Source organism: Cydia splendana, chromosome 6 (genome assembly GCF_910591565.1).
Source record: "Cydia splendana chromosome 6, ilCydSple1.2, whole genome shotgun sequence".
Taxonomy (NCBI): domain Eukaryota; kingdom Metazoa; phylum Arthropoda; class Insecta; order Lepidoptera; family Tortricidae; genus Cydia; species Cydia splendana.
The window spans coordinates 20,699,971-20,720,649 of NC_085965.1; the positions used below are offsets into that span (position 1 = coordinate 20,699,971).

Here is a 20,679-nt window from a genome sequence, read left to right on the forward strand (position 1 = left end):
TGATTTATTCTTAGTATTTAATTTTTGCAAGTTCATTTGGTGCAACTAACACAACCTACTTGTTATTTTTAATTATTTTAGATAGTTTCCAATTATTCGAAAATAATTTTGTGAAACGTGTTAAGAAACTAAAACCTTTTTATCAGTCAAGGAAACCAGAGATATTTATAAGACGATTGCGTACTTTTGAGTGGTTGTCAATGTCACCATTTGAACTGTCGTTGTAAACAATGTTGTGGTTAGTATTATTAATATTAAGGAATAACATAACTATTTCATTCAAGTATTGAACAAGTGGAACCACTAAGAAAGCGAAAATCCTGCAATGATTCTTACCGTGCTGTAAGCAGACCTAAAAATGGTTAGATGGCAACAAATTAGCATAATTTCCTGTCGAATACTGATTGTTTACAAGTAAGTTCATTGACCCTGTCACCTGTTAGGGTTAGAACAAAGTAGTTTTTTACGTGGATGTTTAAAATGTCATAATTTAGAAACGGTTGCCCATATTAACATAGTTTCTATGGAGAAAATATAGAGCTTAGGCTAAACTATCTCCCATTTCCGGAAAGGATCGTCGTGCCTTTCCACCCTGTATGAAGTTATACGGTGATATTCTATGAATCTATAGTATAGTAGAAGGTAGCCAAGTTTTGGGGCTAAAACTAGTTTATTTTATATACTTATTACATTTTTACTTACTTAACATTATTAAAATGAGACCAATAATATAGAGAAAAAAGAAACATGATTTTATTGTTTCCAGACTTAGCATGCGGGCTCTTAACATCATATCATAATTCAGTCGTCATTTTAATTAATCATGGCCAATAGAATCCCACCCTTATAATGTTTACAATAAGGTTTACAATGTAAGTGATTTCTATTAAACGACAATTAGTAGGTAGGTACGGATTTAATACTTCCTTAGATACCTGTCTATGACGGAACATAGTCTAATAAAACATGGTCTTCCATTCCCAGAGTGACACGGGCCTACGTCACAACAACATGGCCGCTATATATAGCGCTATCGCATATTATCATATAGCGCTGTCGCATGATGACGTAGGCGCGTGTCAGTTAGGTGACCTAGAAATGACGGGAATGGAGTACCAGGCGGAGTATATTATTATACCATGTGACGGAATAAGTTTAGCCAATAGAAAAATATACCGGATTTTTTTCTTTCTCGGAGTCATCCCTCTTGGGAAAGAGGTCATCATTGGCTGAGAGGAAATCTAGCAACACCGCTTGCTAAAATGTAAACTATATAATATTTAACGAATTTTAGCGACATATCAAACATAAAAATTACCTATTTGCTGGTGTCAATGTCAACCCTGTTAGTTGCCTGTTGTTGTCTGACATCTGAGTAAAAGTTACGAGCGCCCACTAGGCGGGATCCTGGCAGTGAATGGGTTAAAAATGTATTTACACACAGTGTGGCTTGTTCGGAACAAGTTGTTCCCTAGCTAGACAAACGCAAGCGAGTCATGACGACATGGCATCGTGTGTGTACGCAGCTGTGTATCTCCACTCCACTGCGTCGTGATCTCAGGGATGCAATTCTTAAAAAGCCGCTCGTAAAACTAGCACATGATATTTAATAGGTATTTTAATTCCTATCCCAAAATAAGGCTAGCTCTGTCCACATGAGGGCAGCACGCTTTCCTATCCTGTCTCGAAATACATTTTGTACCCGGGCATCATTCGCGGTTGGCACATTTTTACACTTCGACATCAAAAACCTACGCTACCACAGAAATATGACCCTTAAATTGGCAACGGGACAGTGAGAGGAGGCACATTACTTTTGACCGTTTATTTGCATCTTTTTTTGAACCAGACCAGAATCATTAGCACTATTGAGAGGAGGCTTGAATTCACGACCTTCCACGGTTTTTGCCAAATTAAGGGCTACGACTAAAATCACTAAATGTCAATCAGCTTGATGCCTTTGAAAAACACGCTCTAAGCGCTTGACCGCTTTGGAGCGCTTTGTTTTTCTTGAATGTGAAATGCATAATTCAGACAGCATGTGAAAGAGCCCTTGATGCCTACCATCGCCCACATTGTTAACTTTACATTAGTGGATTCGGTGGATTTAGTTTTTTCTTCGCAAGTGTGAGGAAAAACATTGTGTGTAACTCCGGGGGTAAGAACATTGTTACTCGAGTCTCTAATTCACCCCAGCCTACGGCTGTCGTGAATATAATAGACAAATTAGGTATACCAACACCTAAACCTTCTATTCCTCAAAAAACACTCTATTGATAAGTGAAAACCGCGTGAAAATCCGTTCAGTAGTTTTATCGCAAACTACAGACAGACAGACGCGGCGGGGGACTTTGTTTTATAATATGTATTGATATGCTAGCTGATCGATCTTCAATTACATTGAATTAAGCATTGCAAATGTGCATGTCGTTATCTAGATAAGTCAATTCGTTCTAATTCAAAGTCCAATTAATTTACGTGAAGGACTTCTAAACGACGACGAATCTTTGGATAGACCTACGTCATTTAATTAATACCTACTGAAGATGTTATCTCGCAGCTCTTGCGCAAGAATTTAAAAATTACGAGTAAACCTTGAAAGATAGTCATGCCCTGCATTCGCCTTGCTTACCGTACTGTTTCGAGTATATCTTATATGCGGTCTGAAACGATCAAACTTATTCTGGAAATATGTAGTTATTAAGGGTGGGATAAATTCATCGCTACACAAGCAGAGTTTTTTAAAACTTTAAATTCTTTAAAGGTCTTTGACGCGGGCGCTTACTTTTGCGGATTCGCACGCCTCTTCTTTAAGTGAGCGAGACAGTGCTACGTACGTCCTCCCGCTCAAATACCGATGATCCGCATCCAAAGTGAAGACCGCATAATAGTAGCCTATCTGGGATGCTTAGCCAAGATGCCAATCGTTAACACTCCGTAACGTAGCGTAGTCATCTCTCTCTATCACTCTTCAATATTAGTGCGACAGACACATTGGCGTTTCGTTCGCTACGGAGCGTAAACGATTGGCACGTTGACTAGGCACCCCGAAGGCCTACCGACAAACACTTCTTCGTTTGCATTCCTATCGCTCAAATAAGCAGAGAGAGGTAGATAACGAAATATCGATTTTCATTTCTCCTTAAATCCCTATGCCCTCTGATCAGAGTCGACCTGAAAGTTGAGGTAATAATAATAGGAAAGTTGAGGTACCTAAATACTCGTACACTAAGTTTGAAAGTGTCACGTTGTAAAGTGATAAGGTCCTGATACCAATGACCTACTTTTGACAATTCGTAGGTACACCTTATTGCAAAGAGATATGGTCTACCAATGGTCAATTAAGTGTGTAGCTGTTAGAACATATGTACGTACTGTAAAACTACGCAACTATAGGCCAAAAGCTCCCAACTGTGGTCCAAAAGCTCCCAACTTTGGTCCAAAGGCTCCAATTGGTTCAGAACTAACTCGAACGTCTCTGTTCAGGTGTGACTATTATTGAAATGTCACAGTTCTAGGGCAAAATATTTTCATAAAGGGAAGAAAAAACACCAACACCAAGAAAAAGACTCTTATTATATTTATAACTCGTCGACTATAAAGGTTTCGTCACACAGGCGCCTTTCCGGGCGGGGCGTGAGCGTTTTACATACAAAACGCTCACGCCCCGCCCGGAAAACGCGCCTGTGTGACGAAGCCTTAAGTTGTAGTAAGGTGTAGTCGGTTACTTTCGGAAATTGGGTAATCCCGAAAAGCAGTTTGTGTGTAAAAGGGCATACTTAAGTGTTACGTGGAACTTACGCCCTTTTACAACTGCGCTGCCTGAGACTTGTACCCTTATTCACTAGGGCCACAGATTTGAAAATCACTCGTATTCCGTTGAATTATGAGCCTGAATTACTGGACAAATTTTGGGTGATTTAACGGTAGTACTTACCTATTATTACACAGAACTGATAATTTTACGAGAGCTGTATTTGGTTTGTTGCAGAAAGGACTGCATCTTGAACCTGGACTGAGATAAGGCCTCGCCATGACGTCACGGTAAGTTTTTATCCAAGAATAGTATTATTATAAATAAGTAGTACCTACTCTCAGACTATCGACCTGCAATCAACGCCGTTTGTGACGTGTGAACGAGAACTACAAACTATTGTTTTCTCTAGTCATGGATGTTATTAAGACGTTAGATTGATATGACACCACAAAACCGACCGGCCAAGTGCGAGTCGGACTCGCGCACGAAGAGTTCCGTACCATTACGCAAATAACGGCAAAAAATCACGTTTGTTGTACGGGAGCCCCACTTAAATATTTATTATATTCTGTTTTTAGTATTTATTTGTTATTATAGCGACAACAGAAATACATCATCTGTGAAAATATCAACTGCCTAGCTATCACGGTTCATGAGATACAGCCAGCGAGCCTCCCTGGCTATTTTGTATGTATGTAATATTGACAAACGTCAAAGTCACAAATATTACCAAAGTGCAGCCAGCGTCAACTTCGTTAACTACTATGTGGCCCTTGGCTGCTAAAAGGTTGCCGACCGCTGGTCTTTACCAGGGCACACGGGGCCCCGAAGGACAGACAGTAGCAGTATATTTAATTACCCATAGTAAATAGAGGATCATAGTAGAAAAATGTTAGTTTAATTCGCTTACTTTACTTTCCAAAAGGGCCCCAAATTCTTATGTGCCCCAGGGCACGCCCCAGCATAGTTTAAGACGGCCCTGTGCGCGGCGCATCATCATAAACCTTGTAGGAAAGCACGAAGAGGCTGTAGCCGCGCGCGTCAATTGACGTCATCGGTGGTTGAAGGGTTAATGACGTCAGTACAGGCTGGCACGAGGCGTAGGTGGACATGAGCGGTCTGGTGCGGCCCACGCCTCCTTTGCTGAGGCAGGTGATATAAGGATTCTGATGAGACGAATTTAATTTTAGAATTGTTGGATAGTCAGGATGCTTTGACGCTTCGATGATTTTGTGTGTGGGTTGTGATAATATGGACGGATTGTCAATTATTGGTATTCAAAGTTCCATAGATTCCCAATATCTAATAGGGCTGGTGATGTCTTGGGCAATGATGTATCTATTTGGAACTTATTCCCTAAGTAAATAATTTCCAGCTATATGAATTTGATCTATTTTGTCATACCGATCTATCATTTTAGTACAAAAAAGGTCCAAAATCAAGATGATGGGGGTAATAAATTGGCCAATGGGACGGCTCATTTTAGCAACTTCAATATAAAAACACCGCTTGTGACCTGTCATTAAAACGCCGCATATCATAATACCTAATCTTTTAGATTTTTTATTTCTTTTAGAATTTAGAACATAGGCACGCCATAAACTTATCTATTCGGGCTAACGTTCAAATGCTTGAGTTAGTAGTAATTTACGGCCTGTTATAAAACCATCTATAAAACGGGGCGTTTATCCGGCAAATTGTTTCAATTAAGTTGCCCTATTAGATTACTGTTAATTGGTCGAAGGCGCCCCCAGACGTACGTACTATTTTATAGATTTTTATACTTCTGTATCGAATGTGGCACATATTAATTTCATTTTAACTAAATTTCCAAATGCGCATAAATAATGACTGCATATTGGTCAACAACGCGTAAACGGGGGAATTTTCTTTCTGAAAAACGTGAATACAGACCGACTACACAAATATTGGTCTGTGGGTATTATATTCTTCTGCATCCCGACTATTTCGCGTTTGCATCGATATTGAACGGCGATTTAATCAGTTTCCGTATTGTAATATGTAATGCGCTGCAAAATTGCCGTCGAAGTCTTCATTCTTAACGATTTCGTCTCCCGGTGGCTTTCTGACATAATCCGCCACTCCATGACATAATAGTCCATGAGCAGTCTTACTATGAGTTCACAGTGGCCGTAGTCAACGACTTCGGTGTTTAAGTACGTAGTCGCCATGCACTGTCAATTTATGGTATACGGGTGCAGCTTTGACTCATTTTATTTAAAGCCAATGAATTCTAGATTTTTTACGTGACCTGCTTGAGCGGCCCAGCCAGCCTTATTGTTTCTTATCTCCGCTAGCCTGGTACGAACTGTTACTGTTTGCACAGACGAATTATGTTCGAAATTGCGAAATGAATTACGTAGCTTTATTCAAGTGCGCGCTACACAGTTATACACACATCATGTTGAAATGGGTTAACTGAAAATGTATTTTAGGGTTTATTAAAACGATTGTATGGTGGTATGTTCAAATGTGATATGCAGGCCGTTTACATTGAGAACAATAAGCGCATAATGAACAAAAGACGTTTAGTATTTTCTTAACCAAATAAGAATAAGCTAGATAATTTCTTAAAGTTTCGTAATAAATATCAGCAACAGATACCTAGAATTGAAAATTATGATTATATATATATTTTTTAATGATTTTATGTATGTGTAATGGTGCAATAAAACTATCAAGTAGACTAAATAAATAATTTTGGTATAGGGAAATACTGTTATTGCCGTATCTTTGGCATTCAACCCTTTGTTTGCACAGGCTGGACCGTTTGTTCGTGCTGCTGGAGGCGGGCGCGGGCGCGGCAACGCGGCGCGCGGCAGCGCGGCAACTAGGCGAGGTTCAGAAGGCACACCCTGAGGAGCTGCACCGATTGCTACACCGCCTGATGAAGCATCTCCGCTCGCCCGCCTGGGAGACCAGGGTCGCCGCCTCGCAGGTACTGTCTAGGTTAGAGTTAGTGTTACTTGTCGCGGTGTAGCCACTAGGCGGGGTTCAGAAGGCACACCCTGAGGAGCTGCACCGATTGCTACACCGCCTGATGAAGCATCTCCGCTCGCCCGCCTGGGAGACCAGGGTCGCCGCCTCGCAGGTACTGTCTAGGTTAGAGTTAGTGTTACTTGTCGCGGTGTAGCCACTAGGCGGGGTTCAGAAGGCACACCCTGAGGAGCTGCACCGATTGCTACACCGCCTGATGAAGCATCTCCGCTCGCCCGCCTGGGAGACCAGGGTCGCCGCCTCGCAGGTACTGTCTAGGTTAGAGTTAGTGTTACTTGTCGCGGTGTAGCCACTAGGCGGGGTTCAGAAGGCACACCCTGAGGAGCTGCACCGATTGCTACACCGCCTGATGAAGCATCTCCGCTCGCCCGCCTGGGAGACCAGGGTCGCCGCCTCGCAGGTACTGGCTGTCTAGATTTGAGTTATTTAGTGTTTCTTAGGGGTTGCAGCCCGCCCTGAGGAGCCGCACCAAGTACTAACATTAGGTTAGGACCTAACCTACCCGCCACGAGTACAAAGCTAACCTTTTTAGTTTTAGACTCGTGGGCGGCCCGGTAATAACTGGGCGAGGTTCAGAAGGCACACACTTTGTACTTACTTCTTTGTCTCTACTTAATTCGCTAGCTATCCTAATCCAAACGACTCTGGGTGGGGTTTTAGTTATTTCATAATAAAGCGTGTTTCTTCTGTAAGCGGGGAATTCCCTCTATTATTATAACTAACGCGTAGCTTACTGCTTATTCACACATGTTTATATGAAAGTCCTATCTTGCTGCGTACATGTGGTTTAGGCACATATTATTATTATGAGTCAAGAAACGCTGCAATTGCTTTTAGTATTTAGCAAACAAAACAGCGATTTCGTTTAGTTTGCAAATAATTCTCGATTAGGTAGGTATATTTGGAACGTGGACGCCAAAAAGGATCATCATCCCCATTTGATGATCTTATTTTCCATACAGAAGGACGTGACGTACGAAGATTAACAATACACTCCTTTTTTAGGCAGTAGTGTAAGCCCTTTAGACAAAATCTAGATCGAAGATACTATAAAAGACGATTAATAAGATCTCATCAAGATTCACTAACCATAATTAATTAACGGGCTGATCAAAGGCAATCAGCAGTGAACCATGAAACTTCCCGTACAATATAATTTTACGAACGTTTAATGGTGACAGACGGTTTGGTGCAACCGCCCATTGACACTTGACAGTTGTCCTCAAACTCAGCCGATCCCGAATCTTGGGAACCATAGAGGGACCCTCTAGGTATTAAATACACTATATATTCATGTTCATACAAACATATTGACGATTAGCTAATTTGACTTTACAAAGATTTCTCGACTATATTTGGAAGCAGACGACGTCAACAAGGATCATTATCCCCAATCAACTCTCAATAGGCCGCAATCATAATCACAATTTGCGCAACAAGGGCATTCGGAGACGAACATATTTATGATTGAAAAGGAAAACTAGATCAATAATCCTGTTATCGTTTCTGTAACTCGGTGTCAGATAAAGTCAAGTATTAGAAACGGGTTTGCGTTAAGAGAGTAAATACGAAGCTACATCACCTAGTTACATATCCTGAGAAAACTTTGTATGTTTGAGTTAGAATTAGAACCCCTTTAGTTCTAAACAAGTAAATTTAAAAAATAAAATGAACCCGGCGGCGATCGTTAAACTTAAAATCTTTATGGATTCTAAATACCCATTAATAATTAATGTCTATGAAACTTAAGATGATTTCGAATCCCTACAACATGAAACCCCACTCGAGTTAGTGTCTTTTCTTGTCTTTAGTGACACTCGGACAATCGAGACAATCGATTGACGTAAGAATCGTCAAAATCGGCCCACGCATTTGGTCTCTAGAATGCCACGAAGGAACAAACATACCTACATACATAAATAGACTTATGAATCCCCCTCCTTTGCGTTGCGCTGTCGGGTGATAAAATAAATTGGAAAAGCAAATTGCACAACCTTTAATACTCCTGGAGACCGTTATAACAGGCTTCTTCTTCCCCGGTCCCTCATTGCTGAGGATCGCGAACATGTGTGCTCCGTCTCCACAGTATGCGATCATAAGCCATATGGGTCACGCACTGCATGTTGCCGCCAACCACCCTGTTCACAACATCAGATCAGACCACACATTATAACAGGCTAAACTAGTCCAATGGATGGCGATACGATGGTATTATTAATATTTAAATACATAGTCCCTAAATTCAATGTTACGGTGCCTGATGATGAGAACAGGCACCGTAACATTGAATTTCAGTTGAGTAGGACAGCGGGTAATGGGCATAGACCTGAACCTACTGTGGAGAATTAAATAAAATTAGTAAAAATCAGTTGTTGAGTTTGTGGCATAATTAATGGTTATACTCATTAGTATCCGACGTGATTTCTTAAATACGGATGATTTATTATTATCTCTGGTCTGACTAGTAAGTTATTCTGCATATTTTCCCTCCCTTCACGTGGAAAATTTCCCGGGACGGAAAACTTTAAATTTCATTTTAATAATTCCAACAACAACACTAAAAAATAAAGGGATTATTTAAGTTCGTTTGATTTGAAGTTGATGAAAACTGTAGAAAGCTATCTAGGAGAGGGCCGAGCAACGATGTACAGTCGCCATCAGATATATCGGAGCGGATAAGGCGCACACAAATATCTGAACAAGTGAACACGCCTCTATTGTCAGGGCGTATTCAGATATTGTGAACACCTTGGCCGCTCCGATATATCTGATGGCGACTGTACCCGTCGCCCAAAAAAGGAATAATCTTTAATCTTCTTCTTCTTCTTTAAAAAAAAAAATGATGAATGATGATTATGTAATTATGTATTGAAATTATTTATGAACGTGGACGTTTTTCTTTGTATTCAGTTTTACTTTGCATTTCCTTTACTTGCAGTATTTTGGTGTCAGACAGACACTTTTGTTAACTAAAGTTAATCCGACTACGGAAAGGGCTAGCCTTCTATGTTATGTACCTATGTACGTATTTTTGTTTATGTGGGATGTGTCGCATTCGCATGTTCCACTGTAGTCTGTAGCATCAAAACTATTCAGCCGATTTTGGTTAATGATGTGTCAAATGATTCGTTTGTTATGACTCGATAATGAGTTGTTTAGAAAAACATGTTTTGTCGGATTAAAGTTGTTTTCAGAGGTTTTTCTTAATTGCGTATTATGGCTCCGTGGCCTTTAGTGATTTGGCCAATGTCGAGGAAAAGTCATTATTACTAATCAGTTTCCTATTTTACCTATTAAAAAAGGTTCTAAATGCGTAAACAAATACAGAAGTGGTGGTGGCCGATTGGATATTACGTGCGACTTCCAATCCGGAGGTCGCGGGTTCAAATCCTGGCTCGTACCAATGAGTTTTTCGGAACTTATGTACGAAATATCGTTTAATATTTACCACTACCTTTTCGGCGAAGGAAAACATCGTGAGGAAACCTGCATACATCTGCGAAGAATTTCAAAGGTGTATGTGAAGTCCCCAATCCGCATTGGGCTAGCGTGGGGACTATAGCCCAAGCCCTCTCGCGCATGAGAGGAGGCCTGTGCCCAGCAGTGGGACGTATTATAGGCTGAATTATTATCAAATCATCATCATCATATTATTAAATACAGTTGTAGCCAGATGATGCTATAAGGATAATGACAATCTTGCAACGTTTCCATCAGCCCTCCGATCTGAGCTCGATTATGCAAATCGTTTAGCGGTCGATTTGTATTCGATCCGGCGCTGGCGCATTGCATTGTTCTCTTGCTCTTGCATATTTGGGATGTGCAGTTAAAGTAAGGATCCGGCAAATCGGAATGTCCGGTCGAATTCATTTAATCAAATACTTTGAACTTTGTGATTATAATTATTGATTGTCATTGAGTGAATGACCAGTAACCGAGATAATTCACAAATTTTAGTGGTTAAGTACGCAAAAAAGACCGTACATGTCTGTATTTCCTTTATCCTAAAAAGTAGAAAGACAGTAGGGTCTTAGTCGCACTTTCTTCTGCTTTGCTGTCGGGCCACAGGCACCCCTGCCCGCTGTGTTTCCGTTCATTTTAGGGTATAGAGATACACTTATTCTCTATGTTACATTATTTATTTTATTATTTTATGTATTTTCTCATTTTTTTTGTATGTTTAAACATATTTTCTTGCATATTAATATTTAGAATGCGTTAGGTGTTGACATCCGATTTTTTTTAAAGAATCAAAAAACAAAAGAAGAGCAAAGACCAAGGCTAACACTAAATGCATATAGGTACAGTTTAACAGAACTGTGACAATCAGATACCGTCTGTCATCATATGTATATTGTTTTACCTATTAAAAATAACCTTGGAATGCAAAACACACATTTCGTCTGACATTAGTGAATTTCTGTTATCTCGCTTGTTACAAAGTTAAATGACCCGCGAATTCGACCGGTCGCCTACACTGTAGGTACAGTTTACGCAATTGTATTGAGGCAATTTTAATGTACTGCCATTAATGTTATCGGATTTTGATATTGTAGATATGTATGATGTTTGTTTATACGTGTTTATATTATATAGGCGTTTTGATTGCATAATGACCCGTGCTATCAGTCGCACTCGAACGACCTTAGGCAAATTTTGTGGGATGATGGGAGTTGATGTAGTAAAAATAAATACTTATCCTATACGGATCTATGTAAACGATCAAAAATATATATTTTTAATTTGATATAAAAAAAAAACCTAATTTTGAGCAGAATGAATACAATCTTTTAAAGTACTTAGTGGAAATCTAATTTTGAGGCACTTTGGCCCATTAGCTACCTTTCGGCTTCCGGAACCTATGTCCGGAAGCGCTCGTAATTCAGAGTCATCATCATCATCTCAGCCATAAGACGTCCACTGCTGAACATAGGCCTCCCCCTTCAGAGTAGAATTAACAAAATTTTAAAATAATGGGGTAAAGTCAATGTGTAGAAGAATATCAGGTAAGACCGGCTACAAGCTCTTTCATCGCTTTGCGTTTGTACAGATATACTCCACTTACAGGTGGTCGGTAGAGCAGATGGAGCGAAGGTCTTCCTTTCTGACTAGTAGGTTCGTATAACAAATACGTTCTTGGCGTGTGACCTGTGACCGTCATTCCAAACAAAAATTGTATATACCTTCATCTTTCCCACATTGACTTTACGGTTTTTGAGGATGGCTGTTTTTTGTAATGGTTGGAATTGGCATGGCAATAATGTGCTTTACAGTTTGACTAGGTATCAGTGATTATAGCAAACTTTAGTTTATCCCGACTCCCGACTCATACATTTGCAAAACAAATGTTTCATTTTGAGTTGGACATGACGCCGAAAATAGAATTTGCAACAGGGACTCTCGATCTCGAGCACATTCATTCCGTAAAAGCAACAATGGCATTCCTTCTCACAATGGAGATGCATCTCGACGGAAAATTGAATCTGACGTAAGTTAAACTGTTCCACTTATGTCGGCCGATTAAATCCTCAGACTCTGACGTACGTGGAATTTCATATAAGTATTCGAATGAGAAGAGAATAAGTATTTTTATACTGGTTTTATTTTCAGTTTTAAGTGGAAACAGACATAAATCATTCAGCTAGGTCAGGGGCTCTGCAATAAAAACACACATGGTGTGGCAGAATCAATTTGATCCCGTCATTCTAAAAGCATGAGAGATTCGTCATCTCATAAAACGTATCATAATATCATTAAAATTCCGTTTTCTCTTAGAGAAGGGGTAATCTCTGTGGACTTGGCGAGGCTCAAGATGAAAATGACGCATTTATAGTATATGAGTACGTACCTACCTACTTTTGAAGGCTATGAAAAAATCCCCTAGGGGCGTGTTTGTGGAGATGACCTCATATCGACATAGAAGTGACGCTTCAAGAGTCTTGGTCACATCGATATTTTAATAATGAGCTAGCTACCCATAAGGAATTCAAAAACCGGTTTGTAAGTTTAAAAATTGTCTTTCTATCAAAGTCAAAGTTCTTTTATTTAAACACATAGTAATGCGCTAATGGGCTAATTAATGTCAAAATGACTGCCCATTGGCAAAGAAAAACATCTGCCCCGAGAAGAGGCAATAAACTGTTCATTTGTAGTTTCCATGGTACTAACAGTAACAATTTCAAGAGGAGCGTGAAGCCAGGAAATTAGTAGGAAACAAAAGATATGACAGGCCGTGCGAAACTTGCGACGGAAGATATGGCCATCGCACGGGTTTTACCTTGTATCTCAATTACTTCTATTTAAAATTTTACTTGTCAGATCCCTTGGCTATATCACCACTAGCTATTTTAAACTAAAATTATAGTGCTATGGTATGTAAGTTGCAGGGCAACGACATATAAATGAAAATTAGGGTGGTATTCCACCTGTCCAATTTCTTTGTCCAATGTGTATTGCGTCTCACATTTTGCTTTAATGAGAGAATGAGACGCACTGACATTCAAAGAAATTGGACAGGTTGAATACCACCCTTAGATACCAAGCCAACTAGCCAGTCTGCTCTTGCAAATATAGTCGGAAACGGGAATTTTTCATGACACCTTTATTAAAACGTGTAAAAATTCAATATATATAAACTACAATTTTGCATTAGCCCGCTCTTAACCTGACCATGGATGGGTGATAGGTAGACCTTCTATCTTCGCAATAAGGTTTACGAATTCTCAGTTAACTGTGTGGATGGTACGATGGAAAACAATTATGCACTACATCTGTATAATGGACATTAATGGTTGTGCTTTCGCACAGTAGTTTTATTGCTTATCCGTAAATCAGTCTGTAAGCCAGTCGGTAAAACCTGAATAATTCATGGGCGGCCTTATAAATAATTTCAGTGTCTCGGCTCAACGGGTAACACATGTTTTGGTGAACTGCGCACTACTGTTTCTATTTTTAGGGTTCCGTACCCCAAGGGTAAAAACGGGACCCTATTACTAAGACTCCACTGTCCGTCCGTCTGTCTGTCTGTCACCAGGCTGTATCTCATGAACCGTGATTTCTGTTGCCGCTATAACAACAAATAAAACTAAAAACAGAATAAAATATAGGTATGTTTAAGTGGGGCTCCCATACAACAAACGTGATTTTTTGCCGCTTTTTGCGTAATAGTACGGATCCCTTCGTGCGCGAGTCCGACTCGCACTTGGCCGGTTTTTAAAACATGATTATGACACTTGCTTTCCTCACTCATAACAACGATTGGACAACGAAGGAGTTTCGGTTGGATTTATTTTATTTTGATTAATTTATCTAAAGGTTTTTTCGTAATGGTGTGAGTGGGTGTGAGCTAATCCAAGTTAATGTCGATAACTGATTTTAATTTTGCTCAAAATTTTCATTTTTGCTTTAACCTTTCATTGTTAATTGTACTTTCCCTTCAAGGCATAAACTTAACGAGGTTGCGTTGTCTTATATTACTGAATTCCCGTGGCCATATTCTGTCTCCATCAGTGATGGTGGCGTAACATAGCATCATCATCACGTACCTAAGCAAAATATTAGCTCAAACAGACAGATATAAGTAACTTACAAAAATAAGTAACTTACAAAATTGATGGCAGACTAAACAGACTTCTGGCCGAAGGGTGTCGTGTTTCGAAGGTTCCGGGGCAAACTGCCGAATCCGATACAAGACCAGACGATTCAACGGAGCCACGCCGTTTTGCCTCCTAAATAGTGTTTAGCTTTTATGTTTATAATTTATAAAATGCATATATATGTTACTGTAAAAGCCCGAAGTACGGCAAAACCTAGGTTTTACCGGTAAATCCTAGTTTTTACCGATGCCGATCGGTGAAAGCCCGAAATGTTAAATCTTACTAGTTTACTTCGGGCTTTTACCAACACTGATTTGGTAAATCCTAGGTCTTACCACGGCGACCGGTAAAGTTTGAATCATGCACTGATTCTTGAGATTATTAGATGATAATTTTGAAGAAAAAAAAAACCGACTTCTATGGGGCCCGATGAAAGATTATGGTAGATGGTGCACTATGTACAAAAGGAGGTAAAACAACCCACTTTTCTAGTAGCATTTCGTTTCTGTAAGGCTCGCAGTTCTAACCTAACCTAACCCACTTTTGTTCGGTTCTGTGAGGATCGCAGTTCAAACCTAACCTAACCTAACCCACTTAACGGCGCATGCGGTGCGGTGTACGGGGGTTTGAGCGGGAGGGGTTGAGAATCAGTGCATGATTCAAACTTTACCGGTCGCCGTGGTAAGACCTAGCATTTACCATATCGGTGTTGGTAAAAGCCCGAAGTAAACTAGTAAGATTTAACATTTCGGGCTTTTACCGATCGGCATCGGTAAAACCTAGGTTTTACCGGTAAATCCTAGGTTTTGCCGTACTTCGGGCTTTTACAGTAACATATATACATATATGTTAGTCTGTAAGGTATTTGTAATATGGGCCTTGTTCCCTGATTTAAAATTTTAAATAAGTAAATAATATAAATAAACCGATAGGACAGCTTTAAAGCGGCGACATTTTTACAGTAGTTAAAGTCAGTGCACATCAGATTGTGTTAGATAACCACCTCTGCGTGTAATGTCACATTCGCCAAAAGTCACCGTGCCGCTGAATGTCACAAACGCTACTTTCCATATGCTAATATGCGCTTCTGTAATTTTTACACGACAGCGCCAAAGGAGGATAATGTGTTTACGTCGCATAAGTAGGGATTTACTATGTTTTTTTTATAATATTTAGGTATTGTTTTTGGTTCCAGGCAGTGGAAGCGATTCTAACGAACGTTCCACAATGGCATCCCCCGCCCTTCACCGGAAAGAAAGGTCAGTACAATTGTTATGCCGGGGCCACACTGCAGGGAAACGCCGTGGATTATCGCGATAATCCCACTGTGGCCGTATGAAAAGTGACAATTATCGCGATAATCAACGGCGTTTCCCGTTAGAGTGGACCCGGCATTAGAAAGAGATATAATTAAGTAATTGTATAACTATGCCGGGTGATTTTGCCACCGTGACCCGGAATGGTACCGATGGGAGCGATATGAAAACCGTGAAAATAATTTATTCCCGTGCCCATATGTTTCGTCTACATAAGGCTTAGAGCATTTAGTAACTGTAGACGTCATGGCTGTCATTTTCTGTACGAAACAGTCTGCCGATTTTTGCGGGGGAGGGGACGTCAAATGTATTGCTATTTCTACATGATTTGTAGGTACGTAACGTAGAAATAGCCATGTCAGTCCATACAAAAGTTTGCTCAATTGTGCAAGTGTTTCGGCAGAGGGGTAAGCTCTTAAAGGCAACTCCAGTTATTAAATGCTCTAAGAGATAAGGCCCTCAGGTGTCCGTTAGATCTTTTTACGGTATTCTGGTTAGTCCCATGGGGAAATTTGTTTAGTATGACCATCTTACCACATTCGATACATTCAGGATCACGACCCCAAAATCAGCCAGTATGTTTTTGAATAAGCTTCTATTCGGCATTGTAGACTATAGACTATGTCAGTCATCCAATGTATTGTAAAACACTTGTTTTGTTCTGTTTAACAGTGTTGTTTCAAATCGGCTGCGGTTCTACGCTCAATTGGTTTATTAGACACGGTTCGCGATACTTTTTGTTGTTACCTATTAAACTAGTGTTACTAATTTACTGAATACATTTGAAAAGTTTAAAACAAGTATAGTAGATTGAAGGGAAACCTGCCTTGTACAGTCACCGTCCGAGGTGCTCAAAAACTGAACACGCACTCTAACGTCTCGACAATAGTGGCGTGTTCAGATATTTGTGAGCGCCTTAGCCGCCCCGATATATCTGATGGCGACTGTACAGTCAGCATCAAAAGTAGCGTGTCAGACTACGCATCGAACGTCATAAGACCCACCATTGGTCATTGCTATTGGTAATTCGAACAGTTAGAAACCGGATAGGATCCGTTCGCTAATGACTGTGGGGAAATGCAAGGGAGTGGGGATTTTATTAGTAAGTTCAATATGAACTACAAAGTTAAATGAAACAATTCTCGGTATCTCTAGTTGCCTAACTGTGACATGCTGTGATGTGATGAACACACACGACAAAACGAAAAGTTTTTACTTATATTCGTAATAAGTAATTCGGATTCATGGTTTCATCGTGGTCTCATAATTCTGCCCTGCAATACCAGGTACCAGGCGTTACCTGATAACGGAGACCTTCAAACTTTTTGACCCGATGGCTACGGCAGGGGTGCGAAACTCCTCCCTTCGGCCAAACTTGGCTCCGTTCGGCTCAGCATTGCTCCGAGCAATTATTATATTAGAGTTGACACAACTTGACGACCCTTTGCGTGCACGACCACAGATAAGATAATCACTTGAATTTTGACAACCCTAAATAGCCGCAAGGGATGGTGCCATAAATTAGAAAGGAACTGCATGATTCTACTCTGAACCGCTGTCAAACTTCGGTTTTGTAGGAAGTTTCCTTTCTGTACGGTTAGTACTAGGTATTATTTATTCTGTGACTGCGGCCAGGCGTGAGGCGTCCTCTACCTTTTCGTTTTCGCGGGACGGATTGCATCGAATTTGGATCTTTTCGTGGGGCGGATTGGCAAATAGGCCGTAACTTGGCCCCTTATACATGTTATTTGATCTGCTTATTTGGTTGTCAATAAAACTATGTCACACAAGTACAACACGCACCCGTGTCGTTATAAAAGCATGGGGGTTATCGCACTCGCGCTACATTGCCGAGGATTTCCTCATTGGCGTCGATTGGCGCGGATATAATCAGCCGTGGAAACGGTTACAATTCAGATCAGGGCTCGTATTACACATGTTTTAATGAAAACTCGTGACATGCCTAGCTGACTTTGTAAAGTTTCGACGATAATTTGAAAATTATCATAAAGGTAATCGTAAGAGTAGAATACCGGACCGGACATCCGCTGTGGAAAATTTTGTAGACGTAGTCCTTGATGGCGCTGTATGTACGAAACCATGCTTTCATATATCACTTATGCGATACTATCAAATTGTCCATTGCTAAGGTTTGTCAATCTTGTATTTCGCACCACTTTGCCCTTAATATTTTGCATCATTTCAAGTGTTTTATATAACACCTGTCCGCCCTCGGCGTACCCAACTGGCGTGAAGTGGCGCAGAATAGGGCAGAGTGGCGTTCTCTTGTGTCAAAGGCCAAGATCCTTTTTGGATCACTGAGCCAATGAAGTACATATGTAAGTAAGTAATTTACTAGTGCTACGGGAGCACGGAGTTGAGCGGGTTAACGAAAAATAGTATGAGCAATAGGGTGGAGTGAAAGTGGCCAAAATTTTTTTTTTCTTTTTTTTTCAAATTTCCTGTATCATTAATTGATGATACATAGTATAAGAAGTAATTATGCAAAATTTTAGTTTTCTAAATATATATCTTAAGGTGGCGCATTAGGTTTAAAGTTTTGAAATAATGCAATTTTTGACATTCACATATATGATTTATTGAAAACGATATATGGACCCATTTAACAATTTTAATCATAAACTTTACTGAAATCATAATAAACTAGCAAAATAAACTCAAAAAATTACATTTTATTATTGTAAATCAGTAGTTTCAGGGCGCTCATAAACACGAAAATATTGAGATTTGGTGTCGAAAACGGGTATGTCTTGCCGGGCTTTTATCCTTGTACGAATGAATCCATCTCTAGCTTCTGGTCCACAAACTGCTAACGAAGCCTCCGTTACCAGCTTGACACACCTTTCGACAGCCTGAGTGTGGCAAGGATACTTTTCGAAATCCATCAAAGCTCCTGAAGTAATCAGGTTTGAAATTACTGTGTCGCTATATTTCATTGTCATAGGAGGTTCTGTAATCTTTCCTTTCGTCCAATCTATTAAATCATAATAAGTAGATGCGTCAGCCCTTAGTTCTGGGAGTCGAAATTCGCGAACCTTCTTTCCTTTGGTCTCTTTTCGTGCTTTTAACACTCTTCGAAGAGCCAGCTCCCTTATGTGAGACGCATCATCTTGCAACATAGCCAGCAACAAATTCTCTGGGTGTGTGAAGAATGAATTTCTTTGAATAGTTTTCAGTGCAATACTTTTCAGGTTATCTGGTAAATACTGACATCTTTTAACCATGTTAAAAACATGAATTGGACCATATTTACATGATGATTTTGTCTTTATGTCGAACCAGGTTGGTGCATAAACTTTCATAATGAAAGTCGCGAGATCCCTCAAATTCTTTGTTGGTTTAGCTGTTCCAATGTATAAACGGAGAATCCTGTTTGCCTATATTTTACTAGAAAAATACCTGAAACGCCCATTGCAATGGTTTGGGTGCTTGTTACATGCAAATGAATTACCACTTCGTCATTTATTCTCCAGTTTAGATGGCACAACAACAGGCCCTAATAGTTTTTCTGGCAAAATAGGAAAACAGCTACCTAAGTGCCTCGATTTTAAAGTGGAGGAATTCGAAGCCATTTCCACAGAATTGCCAGCTTTGAATCCTAATTTACTAAGTACTGATCAAAAATATCTGTTTGAGATTTGCACCGCAATTTCTTCTGGTTCGGTGTCGCCCAACTTAGCTAGCAAAAAGGCCCAGGAAAACTGGCACATTCCCGATGGTTGACTTGCGCAAACAGGATTCTCCGTTTATACATTGGAACAGCTAAACCAACAAAAAATTTGAGGGATCTTGCGACTTTCATTATGAAAGTTTATGCACCAACCTGGTTCGACATAAAGACAAAATCATCATGTAAATATGGTCCAATTCATGTTTTTAACATGGTTGAAAGATGTCAGTATTTACCAGATAACCTGAAAAGTATTGCACTGAAAACTATTCAAAGAAATTCATTCTTCACACACCCAGAGAATTTGTTGCTGGCTATGTTGCAAGATGATGCGTCTCACATAAGGGAGCTGGCTCTTCGAAGAGTGTTAAAAGCACGAAAAGAGACCAAAGGAAAGAAGGTTTGCTAATTTCGACTCCTAGAACTAAGGGCTGACGCATCTACTTATTATGATTTAATAGATTGGACGAAAGGAAAGATTACAGAACCTCCTATGACAATGAAATATAGCGACACAGAAATTTCAAACCTGATTACTTCAGGAGCTTTGATGGATTTCGAAAAGTATCCTTGCCACACTCAGGCTGTCGAAAGGTGTGTCAAGCTGGTAACGGAGGCTTCGTTAGCAGTTTGTGGACCAGAAGCTAGAGATGGATTCATTCGTACAAGGATAAAAGCCCGGCAAGACATACCCGTTTTCGACACCAAATCTCAATATTTTCGTGTTTATGAGCGCCCTGAAACTACTGATTTTCAAAAATAAAATGTAATTTTTTGAGTTTATTTTGCTAGTTTATTATGATTTCAGTAAAGTTTATGATTAAAATTGTAAAATGGGTCCATATATCGTTTTCAATAAATCATATATGTGAATGTCAAAAATTGCATTATTTCAAAACTTTAAACCTAATGCGCCACCTTAAGATATATATTTAAAAAACTAAAATTTTGCATAATTACTTCTTATACTATGTATCATCAATTAATGATACAGGAAATTTGAAAAAAAGAAAAAAAAAATTTCACTCCACCCTAATGAGCAACGCTAACAGAGACGCTCTAAGTTTAAGATAGATTTGTGTACCTAATGAAGTTCCTGAACGTACACAACAGTCCCTTATATTAGGTCATTACCTATGAAATTGGCGTTTTGTTCGGAGAATTTCAACGAAACACGAATTTCCATACAATTAATTTTGCGGATATTTTTTTGATGGCTAATTCAAACCAAACAAAATTTTTCCAGTAATTTTTGACACCTTTAAGGTATGTTTTCAATATCTCCATTTCTTGAAAATTGGT

General features: G+C 39.7%; 1 protein-coding gene across 1 annotated transcript in view; it reads left to right on the top strand.

Moving 5' to 3' along the window:
• The first annotated feature begins 3,989 nt into the window (after positions 1 to 3,989).
• The window catches only part of LOC134791775 (TATA-binding protein-associated factor 172), a 64,814-nt gene continuing 48,124 nt past the window's right edge, over positions 3,990 to 20,679 (top strand). The window contains exons 1-3 of the mRNA XM_063762930.1: positions 3,990 to 4,044; positions 6,539 to 6,716; positions 15,566 to 15,629. Coding sequence (XP_063619000.1) covers positions 4,034 to 4,044; positions 6,539 to 6,716; positions 15,566 to 15,629 — 253 coding nt within the window. The 5' untranslated portion in view covers positions 3,990 to 4,033. The remainder of the gene's footprint in view (positions 4,045 to 6,538; positions 6,717 to 15,565; positions 15,630 to 20,679) is intronic.